At 43.6% G+C, this 10,881-nt stretch overlaps 1 protein-coding gene across 4 annotated transcripts in view; it reads right to left on the bottom strand.

Annotated features, from left to right (window-relative positions):
* Positions 1-2,614: 2,614 nt before the first annotated feature.
* LOC121023803 (solute carrier family 22 member 9-like) overlaps positions 2,615-10,881 on the bottom strand; it is a 34,254-nt gene continuing 25,987 nt past the window's right edge. For 2 of the 4 annotated variants that reach the window (XM_040465915.1, XM_040465916.1), the window contains 5 exons: positions 7,402-7,517; positions 6,297-6,511; positions 4,337-4,445; positions 3,682-3,885; positions 2,615-2,686 (listed from right to left, as the gene is read on the bottom strand). In XM_040465915.1, the coding sequence (XP_040321849.1) occupies positions 2,626-2,686; positions 3,682-3,885; positions 4,337-4,445; positions 6,297-6,511; positions 7,402-7,517 (705 nt within the window). In that variant the 3' untranslated portion in view covers positions 2,615-2,625. Of the gene's footprint in view, positions 2,687-3,681; positions 3,886-4,336; positions 4,446-6,296; positions 6,512-7,401; positions 7,518-10,881 lie in introns of those variants that run through there. The other 2 variants (XM_040465917.1, XM_040465918.1) reach the window with 2 other exon arrangements.

The following is a 10,881-nucleotide window of genomic DNA, read 5'->3' as shown; positions in this document are numbered from 1 at the left end:
ATCAGCTTGTCTAGTATTAATTTGCAGTTACCCTTGGAACTCTTTCCTGAGCTGTTCCAAAAGAATGGAGTTTTCCATGGTAATTACTCCATCAACTACTCTACCATTAATTGAAACAGAAGCAATGTCTGGTTTTTTTTTTTTGTTTTTTTTTTAATTTACCTCCAAGTCAGTTAGCATGTTGTGCGATAATGATTTCAGGAGTAGAATCCCATGATTCATCCCCTACATATAACACCCAGTGCTTGTCCCAAGTGTCTTCCTCAGTGCTTCTTGCCCATTTAGCCCATCCCCCCAGCCACAACCCCTCCATCAATGCTCATTTGTTCTCTATATTTAAGAGTCTCTTAGGGTCTGTCCCCCTCCCTGTTTTTATATCATATTTGCTTCCCTTCCCTTATGTCCATCTGTTTGGTACCTTAAATTCCACATATGAGTGAAGTCATATGATATTTGCCTTTCTCTGACTGACTAATTTGGTTTAGCATAATAGCCTCTAGTTCCATCCACATTGTTGCCAATGGTGAGATTTCATTCTTTTTGATCGCCCAGTAATACTCCATTGTATGTGTATGCCACATCTTCTTTATCCATTCTTCCGTCCATGGACATTTGGGCTCTTTCCATACTTTGGCTATTGTCGATTATGCTGCTATAAACATGGGGGTGCGTGTGCCTCTTCGAAACAGCACACCTGCATCCCTTGGATAAATACCTAGCAGTACAATTGCTGGGTCTTAGGGTAGTTCTATTTTTCATTTTCTGAGGAAGCTCCATACTGTTTTCCAGAGTGGCCGCACCAGTTTGCATTCCCATCAGCAGTGCAAAAGGGTTTCTCTTTCTCCTCATCTTTGCCAACATCTGTTGTTGCCTGCGTTGTTCCTGTTAGCCATTCTGACAGGTGTGAGGTGGTATCTCATTGTGCTTTTGATTTGTATTTCCCTGATGTTGAGTGACGTTGGGTATTTTTTCACGTGTCTGTTAACCATCTGGATGTCTTCTTTGAAGAAGTGTCGATTCATGTCTTTTGCCCATTTCTTCACTGGATTATGTGTTTTTTGGGTGTTGAGTTTGAGAAGTTCTTTATAGACTTTGGATACGAACCCTTTAACTGATATGTCATTTGCAAATATCTTCTCCCATTCTGATGGTTACCTTTTAGTTTTGCTGAATGTTTCCTTCACTGTGCAGAAGCTTTTTATTTTGATGAGGTTCCCAATAGTTCATTTTTGCGTTTGTTTCCCTTGCCTCCGGAGACGCGTTGAGTAAGAAGTTGCTGCGGCCAGGGTCAAAGAGGTTTTTGCCTGCTTTCTCCTCGAGGATTTTGATGGTTTCCTGTCTTATGTTTAGGTTTTTCAACCATTTTGAGTTTATTTTTGTGTCTGGTGTAGGAAAGGGGTCCAGATTCATTCTTCTGAGTGCCGCTGTCCAGTTTTCCTGACACCACTGGCTGAAGAGACTGTCTTTTTTCAATGGGATAGTCTTTCCTGCTTTGTCAAAGACTGAGTCCTTGATTTCTCTTTCTGTTGCTTCATTATTGGTGTCTAGGATTGCAACCAATTTCTGTGTATTGATTTTATTTCCTACGACTTTGCTGAATTCATGGATCAGTTTTAGCAGTCTTTGGTGGATTTTTTGGAGTTTTTCATAGAGTATCACGTCATCCGCGAGGAACGAAAGTTTGACTTCCTCCCGGCCGATTTGGATGCCTTTTACTTCTTTGTGTTGTCTGATTGCTGAGGCTAGGACTTCCAACACTATGTTGAATAACAGTGCCAAGAGAGGGCATCCCTGTCATGTTCCTGACTTTAGGGAGAAAGCTCTCAGTTTTTCCCCATTGAGGATAATACTAGCGGTGGGTCTCTCGTATATGGTTTTTATGATCTTGAGGTATGATCCCTCTACCCCTACTTTCTTGAGGGTTTTCATCAAGACACGATGCTGTATTTTGTCAAATGCGTTCCCTGCATCTATTGAGAGGACCGCGTGGTTCTTGTCCTTTCTTTTATTGATGTGATGTATCACATTGATTCACTTGTGGATATTGAACCAGCCCTGCATCCCAGGTATAAATCCCACTTAATCGTGGTGAATAATTCTTTTAATGTATTATTGGATCCGGCTGGCTAGTATCTTGTTGAGAATTTTTGCATCCATGTTCATCAGGGATCTTGGTCTGTTGTTCTCCTTTTTAGTGGGGTCTTTGTCTGGTTTTGGATCAAGAATCAGTGTCTTTAATACGATCCCATTTTTCTATCCAGAAACATGCTGGAGGTCTACAATTTTACATAGATTTTACTATGATTCCTTTAAAAATATTATGACTTTTAATATACAGAATTGTATCACTATGTGGTGTACCTGAAATTAATATAACATTGTATGTCAACTAGACTTGGATAACAAAATCTTTTTTCAAAAGTACTACAACTTTTCTCAAACTTCTTATTTTGATGCATTGTAGATATTTTATCCATAGTTACTTAGTCCTGCAATCGTAGATGGGATCTGTTATTCCATTCTATCTTTTTATTTTATTTTACAAACTTTTCCAATTTCTGGGAACGGTCCTGATTTTCCTTCTTCTACCTTACTCTTTGAGTGGCAGTTATCTCCTGGAATTCCTCAAAACTGTGTCACTTTCATGAAGGGATCTTCCTGCTTTACTTTTCTTGAGGCTTTTCTCCTGGTAAAAACACAATGAGACCAACAAACAAGCACAAAAGTGAGAAGACCTCAGGTCAGCGTACATGTCCTGCATTCTCCAGAGCAAGTTGATTCTTGACCCACCCGTTTTGATAAAATCCGTGACCCCTGCCCCAAGGGTTTGAAAAATTTTCTGAAGACCAAGTTTCCGGGGCAGGATCTGGGAAGGCAGCTTTGGTAGTTTCGATTCTCACTTTTGGATGACAGAGGATCCAGATGCCAAAGGGATTTGGAAAAGGCAAGGGCAGTATGCAAAGTTTTAAAATCCTCTCCAATTCTTGATCACTTAAAAATACCTAGGTTTACTACTTTCCTTCTTTTCTTAACAGGTTCATTCCTAGTGGACCCAGATGGTCTGAATGTCACAGACCACATAACAGGACTTCTCTGAGATGTATTGTCATCTGTGGGAGGGGCTCAGGTCCTCTCCCTGATCTCGCTCAGGTTTCTTCAGTGGCCAGGACAGTCCTCAGGCCTACAGGAACCGGCAGCCCCGGGGAGCTGACTGCACTCCCCGGGCTGGGGGCTGCCAGGGTCTGAGGGATGAGAGTCTGGTGTTTGGATGTGTGCATGCTTGTGAAATGCCTTCAGGCGTGTGTATGTCACACAAGGTCACCTAATGTTGGCCCCTGCAACCACTAAACCTACTGATCTAGGGAGCCATGGGGGAGTCTGAGGTTAGTGGCAGCAATGATGAGGCTATAGCTAAACCAGAGGCACTGGCCACATGGAACAGTCCAGGTCTAAATCTTTCCCTGGGAGGGGCAGCTGGCTGGCTCAGTCAGTATGAGCAGGCAACTCTCGATCTTGGGCATTTGGCTTACTTAAGTCCCACATTGGGCATTTGGCTTACTTAAAAAAGAAATGTTCACAAATCTTTCCCTGGGGACAGTGACCCTGAATGATGGCTTGCCTTCCTCACTACAGACCTAGAGCACACAGCTCCCCTCAGGGACAGCCAGGGGGTTTACTCACTCCTTTTCCACATCCTGGATGGAGTCAGGCAGAGGTTGATTCCTGGTTTCAGGAAGGAGTGAGACAGTAAGACCAGCGAGGATGGAGAAGATTCCATACGTGATCCAGGGCAGGTGGGGGGAATACACAGTTAGGATCATCAAGAGGGGAGACAGCGCTGCCCCAATATAAGCAGAAATCCCCAGGATTCCTGTAACAGTTGCCCTTGGGGTGCAAACAATACAAAAATAATTTGGTATAAATCCACACATGTAATTGGTGATTTATTATTTTGCTTTGATTATGGGAGATACCACAACAGTGCTTAGATACATGAAGGTTGACAATATACTCTTACATTTCAAATATGCTCTGTCATTTGCTGGCAACTTTTTTCAAGTGCCATTAGGACAGATTTTCATTATTTAAAAACTACTCTTATCCGTAGTTCAGTGGATTTCGTGGTTCAATAGATTAGGTGAGGGGATACGTTAAAAAACTCAACACGGTGCCTAGCCAAAGCAGATTTTAATAATTTCCAGCTGCAATTTTTGTTACTGCCAATGCTATTATAACTGATGCTTTGGATAATGACTCAGTTTTCTTCCTGCTATAAATGTTCACTAGCTGGGAATGGTCTGTGTTGCCCCTATGGGACCTTCCATGAGATTTGTACCTGATTATGGTAGGGATTAGTTCGTTTCCATGGGTAGAAGAACTCACAACAGCTGCTGCAGAAACTCCGACTCCCAGGGATGACAAAGAAAGACGCAGGGTCTGCATTTCTGGAGAGGAAGACCAGTGAGACTCGGGAAGAAAATGAGAGCCAAGGGAACCACCGTCCACCAAATGATAAATGAAAAAGACGCAATTAGAATATTCGCATGTGTTGGACGCATCGCAGGGAAAGCGCACAGGGCAGAGAATGTCTAGTGACGAGTAGCTGAGAAATGTGACCGATCTGTATGTTACAACTTCAACAGAGATGAAAAAAACCTGGGTTATTTTCATTACCTCTCTCTTACATGGCAGAGATTTGCCAAAGATGGAGAGGGGAACGTGAGTTTGCTTTCGTTAATTCTGCCCAGTGTCTCCCTCTGCCTTGCATGTACAAAGTAGGACTGTGATATGAATAATTACTGAAGGATGTGAAACTTATCCACATCCTTGAGAAGTTTAAGCCCTGGGTACGCAATATTGACGTAGGGCTAGTACTGCAGTAGAATAATAAAGGAACAGGAGTTTCAGGGCACCTGGGTGGCTCGGTCAGTTAAGCGTCTGACTTGGGCTCAGGTCATGATCTCACGGTTCGTGGGTTCGCGCCCCGTGTCAAGCTCTGTACAGACAGCTCAAGAGCCTGGAACCTCCTTTGGATTCTGTGTTTCCCTCTCCCACTGCCCTCCCCCTCTCACTCACTCTCTTTCTGTCTCTCTCTCAAAAACAAATAAACATTAAAAAAAAAAAAAAGAACAGGAGTTTTATGGTATGGATAAGCTGGAGTGGAACTCGATCTAGAGTGCTATGTGTTAAAATCTTTTTTAATGTGTATTTATTTGTGAGAGTGAGAGACAGAGCATAAGCAGGGGAGGGGAAGAGAGAGAGGGTGACACAGAATCTGAAGCAGGCACCAGGCTCTGAGCTGTCAGCACAGAGCCTGACGCAGGGCTCGAACTCACCAACCGTGAGATCATGACCTGAGCCGAAGTCGGACAGTTAACCGACTGAGCCACCCAGGCATCCTGATCTAGAGTAATATTTGAAGATTTAAGAATAAAGATCCGTATTAGGGGAAAAAATAGTTGGACTTTGGAGACCTTTGGAAGAAAATTTCAGGGTTTGGTTTTGTATTCGATAATTTTAAAAGATTTCATGAAACCGTTATATAACATTGGAGTAAGCTGTGTAGTCCAGCAGCAAACATGTATCATTGCTGACATCCAGGATCAGGGCACAGCTGTCCATTTGGGATCCTGTAAAGTGCACAACTTTGCTGGGAGTTGAAGCGTGGAGACCACCTGGGTTCCCCTATTCATTACATATGATCATTTCATTTAGCGAAACTGATTCTAAGAGAGGCTTTAACTCCTTAACTGCTTATTTCTATGGTATACTTCTCCACCTGAAGACAAGATACTTTGATTTCCTTGAAGTCAAAAAGTTCCCAACACCAGGATGGCAGTGATGGTGACCTAATACAAGACTAGACATCAGGGAGTAAATTGTCACTGAAGCTGTAGTAACCAGAAAGCGACCAGGCAGAGGAAGTGATGGTAAATTGTCTCCTCATATGGGACACAATTATATATAATGGACACAATACCATCATTTAGAATTACAAGCGTGATTGGTCATAGCCAAAGGGCAAGTGGTCCACTGCTCTCCTAGAGAAACTTTTTAGGAAGAAATGGTACCAATTACCAGATACTTCTCACATGTGATGAGGATAGCCATATGTCCGAGCCAACGTGTACTGACCTTTGGCTCTTTCCCAGCCACCACGTTAATGGTAGAATCTGTCCTAAATCCTCAGATTGGTTTTAGGGGATCATTAGAAACATATTCTCCCTTTCCTTGTGTGAGCACAGTCCCTGAGTCCCTGAGCTATTTCCTTTCTTCAACCTGTGCCCTTTTCTCACCTTTGGGCAGAAATGTGGTGATCAGAATGGAGATTCCAAGGAAGGAAAAGAAAATCATCTGGCATATTCGACGGCCTATATGATTCAGTGCCAAAACCGCAATATAACTGGATGGGATGTTGACTAGGCCAAAGAGAACCTGGGACAGGAAAACATTGCTTCCAATGTGCTGGATGTGGAGAATCAGGCCATAAAAAGACATGTAGACTGAAAACCTGTGGAACCAAAGAAAAAGATAGACATCATGAAGTTTAGACCTTATTCTACAAATGACAATCGCAAATATTGTCAGACAGGCAGCCAGTGGTTGGTGGTAAAAAGGCACGGTCTGTTTTATAGAATATTCTACATGGTAATGATTTAAAGACTGTCATAAAATACTGCATGATGATGGAGGTCATAATTGTTACCCTTTTTTGGTGGGTGAGGGTACAGTTATTAAGAATACATAATGAGGCTTTCTAGGGTTTTAGATTTCTTTTTCTATATCCTCATTTGGGCGATCGTTGCATGTACGCATATGTAAATATTCATCGAACAGTATACATTTGTGCACTTTACTGTTTATAGTTTTATCTCGATTAAACTGGGAAAGAACAAGTGAAGAAACATCAAGCCAAAGTCTTTACTGTGATTGAAGTTCACAGCCTCAGTTTCCAGCTGATGAGCCTTGCAGGTGATGTAATAAATAAAACTCATTGTACAATTAGCTCTGGGTCAGTCTTTCCTTAACCAAAAGATGCAATTATCTTTTTTTTTTAATGTTTATTTATTTGAGAGAGAGAGAGAGAGAGAGAGAGAGAGAGAGAGAGAAGAGGGAAGGGCAGAGAGAGAGGGAGGGAGAATCCCAAGCAGGCTCCACGTCGTCATTGCAGAGCCCGACATGGGGCTCGATCCCACTACTATGAGATCATGACCCCGGCCGAAACCAAGAATCAGATGCTTAACCAACTGGGCCACCCAGGTGCCCCTAAAAATGCAGTTCTCTTTATAGCATCCCCATGTTTTATCTCAAAATCTGTCCCCGCAGCGGGTTGTACCCTTTGACGGGAATAGATTCACGTCCCCACCACTGAATATTCTTCATGCACAATGCGAAACCCACCTCACGAAGGACATCAAACAGATCCTTCTGCGCAGTGTAGGCGTGCGGAATATATCACGCAGAGAAATTTTTTTCTGTGCTGCCTCTAGCTCCTCTTGCATGCTGGATCTCAAAACCTTTAAGAACGATGGCAACACGAAACTGTTCAGTTGTCACAAAACGTAGGCACCAGGAGGCCCCTCACGGAGGATAAGCTAGGCCATTTGCTATTATATTTAGTAGGAGATAGAGACACCAAAGATGCCCTTGCATGTGAAAGGTGAATTCAGGAGTGAAAGGAGCTTTAGGATAATTATGTAGCAACAAGGACTTTTTTTAAAAAAAATTTGTTTTAAACGTTTATTTATTTTTGAGACACAAGAGAGACAGAGCACGAGGAGGGGGAGGGGCAGAGAGAGAGGGAGACAGAGAATCTGAAGAAGGCTCCAGGCGCTGAGCCATCAGCACAGAGCCCGACGTGGTGCATGAAGCCATGAACCATGAGATCATGACCTGAGCTGAAGTCAGTTGCTTAACCGAGGGGGCCACCCAGGCGCCCCACAACAAGGACTTTTTAAACACTAGATCTGAGTGGGCTGCAGGGCATGAAAATGGATGAGTATGTTAGATATTCAGACCAGAAAGGGAATCAAATGCAAGTCACTTGGATTAAGGTCCAAAGCTCCATTTATGCTAAATGGGCACGAAAGACTTGGGAGCTAAGCTGGATTCCCGGCTGTCCTTGCAGAGAAACTGTTTATCTCAGGAACAATGACATTTCCTGAGAATCTTTATTCTGGTTCTTCAAGTCTTTTTGAGTGGCCCCTGGGTGGCTCAGTCTGTTGAGTTCCAACCTCAGCTCAGGTCACGATCTCACAGTTCGTGGGTTCGAGCCCCGCGTCGGGCTCCGTGCAGACAGCTCAGAGCCTGGAGCCTGCTTCGGATTCTGTGTCTCCTCTCTTTGACCCTCCCCCACCCACACTCTGTCTCTGTCTCTCAAAAATCAATAAACATTGAAAAAAAAATTTTTTTAAGTCTTTTTGAGGGAAATCCTGGAATATTGTGTCTCCATGAATGAGATGCCTAGAATTAAACTTGAGGATGAAACCAGGGTGGGGTCTTGGTGTAGAATAATTTATACCTGAGCTGGTGATAATTTGGAGTTATTTAATGGTCCTGCAACATGCTGGGTATATACCGTGCCCAAGGTGATTAAATATTTCTAAACCTCAATGTCCCTGTCATCAGGAAAATGAAGGAGGAGGAGGAGAATGAGAAGAATGAGAAGCAAGCATAAGAAGAACAAGAAGAAATAGGTGAAGAAAGATAATAGCACCCTTTTCATGAGGATTTTCTTTTCTTTAAAAAAAATTTTTTTTAATGTTTATTTATTTTTGAGACAGAGACAGAGTGTGAGCAGGGGAGGGGCACAGAGGGAGAGGGAGACACAGAATCCGGAACAGGCTCCAGGCTCTGCGCTGTCAGCACAGAGCCCAACACGGGGCTCAAACCCACAAACCGTGAGATCATGACCTGAGCTGAAGTCAGACGCTCAACTGACTGAGCCACCCGGGCGCCCCTCATGAGGATTTTCTAGCCATATGTGAGGTTGCAAACATGCATATGGAATTCTACCCAACACACCTCGGATACTTAATTATTTCTTAAATAGTCAGATACTATCAACTTATTTCTCATCTCACTTTTACACATGAAACAATACTAGGGCACCTGGGTGGCTCCGTCGGTTGAGTGACCGAACCTTGATTTTGGCTCAGGTCATGATCTCATGGGTTCGTGAGTTCAAGCCTGGCATCGGGCTTTGCACTGACAGCTCGGAACCTGCTTGGGATTCTCTCTCTCTGCCCCTTCCCCGTTTGCTCATTCTCTCTCTCTCTCTCTCTCTCTCTCTCTCAAAATAAACTTTAAAAAAATGAAGCAATACCATGAAGTCCGCTGGAAGAATTCCATGAGGAAGGGACTTGGGAGAAATACCCCCCCTCCCTCCCCATCAAATGAAGACCAACCAGATCAAGAATGTCTTCGAGTTGCAGAGCTTGCTCAAGCAGCAAAATGCTGGACTTATCCTCTTGGAAGAGAAGAGTCATGATAGCATCTCTTTCCTGCATCTAACACTCAGAAACCCAGGACCACCGGCCACTATCACAGGGGCATTCTAGGAATGGGCTCCAAGGACACCTTAAACTTGGGCCAGATGAGGCCTGTTGTACCTGTAAGGCTGGCCTCAAATCACAGCTGATATCGGAGTAAAAGTTTGGGAGACACTGACGTTACTTCACCAAGGCCATTCATTTTCAGTGAGAAAGCAGAGATGTTTCCAGAAGAATTGAGGGAGGCAATGCGAGGTCATTTGTGGGCACTAAAGGAGCTACTCCTACCTGGTAAAAAATTCTTATTCAAGGAAGAGGAAGCCTCTATTCAAATGGAGAGCCCGCTGGATCTTTGTTTTTTAAACGCATCTGTTTCTCTGATTTTCCTTTGCTACTAAATAAAAAAAACTGTGCCAATCATAACACCACGCTGGGGTGGAAAGCATGCAGTAGCCTCCTGTCTGAAGTCTTGCCCATTGGTGTCCTGGAATCAGTGGGTACAAATTCACAAAAGCCCCTTGTTAAATTTTTAGATAGTTTGTGAAGCAGTTGCCATGATGCTCGTGGCTTTGACTGACAGTGGTGGTGGTGTTCCTACTATAGAAGTTGACAATCGCCAGAAATTTGAGATCTATGGATTTTTTATTCCTCCTATAATGTTAGGTGCTAAACATTTACCAGTACACCTCTGGCTCGGCCCCTCTGCAGTCATCTGGACTCCTCTAAATTGCAAAATTTTTTATAATATTTATTTATTTTTGAGAGAGAGGGAGGGAGGGGCAGAGAGTGAGGGAGACACAGAATCCGAAGCAGGCTCCAGGCTCCGAGCAGTCAGCACAGAGCCTGATGCAGGGTTTTGAACTCACAGACTGCGAGAGATCATGACCTGAGCCGAAGTCAGCTGCTTAACTGACTGAGCCACCCAGGTGCCCCATCCCTGCCTGGTTTAAACCTGGCTAGTTCTACCTTAACCTGTAAGACCCATTTCAAATGTAACTACCTTCAAGTAGCATTAAGTTCCTACACATCTGTGATCCAGGTTATGTCTCCCTCTTCGGTATTCACATACCACCCTTGCTTTATTTCAAAGAGGCTTTATCAAGCCCATAACCTTACCTATCTATTCATGAACCTAGCAGTGGACCCACCTCCAGATGCTGGTAAATGGTCCACACATCCATGGACCCAGACAGCAGGCTCGCTGATGAACCCTGCTCACTGGTCTCCCCAGAATCCCACCCATGGTGACTGGTGGAGGGTTTATGTTTCCTGCCAAAGGCAGACTGTAAAGACTGGAGGAGGTGACTCCTTCTTCAAATGCACAAACACGAATTAGGGGGGGAAAAAAAAAACAAAATAAAAATATCGATAAGAGAGTTGATTCTTTTAA

This window comes from Herpailurus yagouaroundi, unplaced genomic scaffold, assembly GCF_014898765.1.
Source record: "Herpailurus yagouaroundi ecotype Mexico unplaced genomic scaffold, PumYag 569, whole genome shotgun sequence".
Classification (NCBI taxonomy): domain Eukaryota; kingdom Metazoa; phylum Chordata; class Mammalia; order Carnivora; family Felidae; genus Herpailurus; species Herpailurus yagouaroundi.
This window is presented reverse-complemented; position numbering and strand designations above follow the sequence as displayed.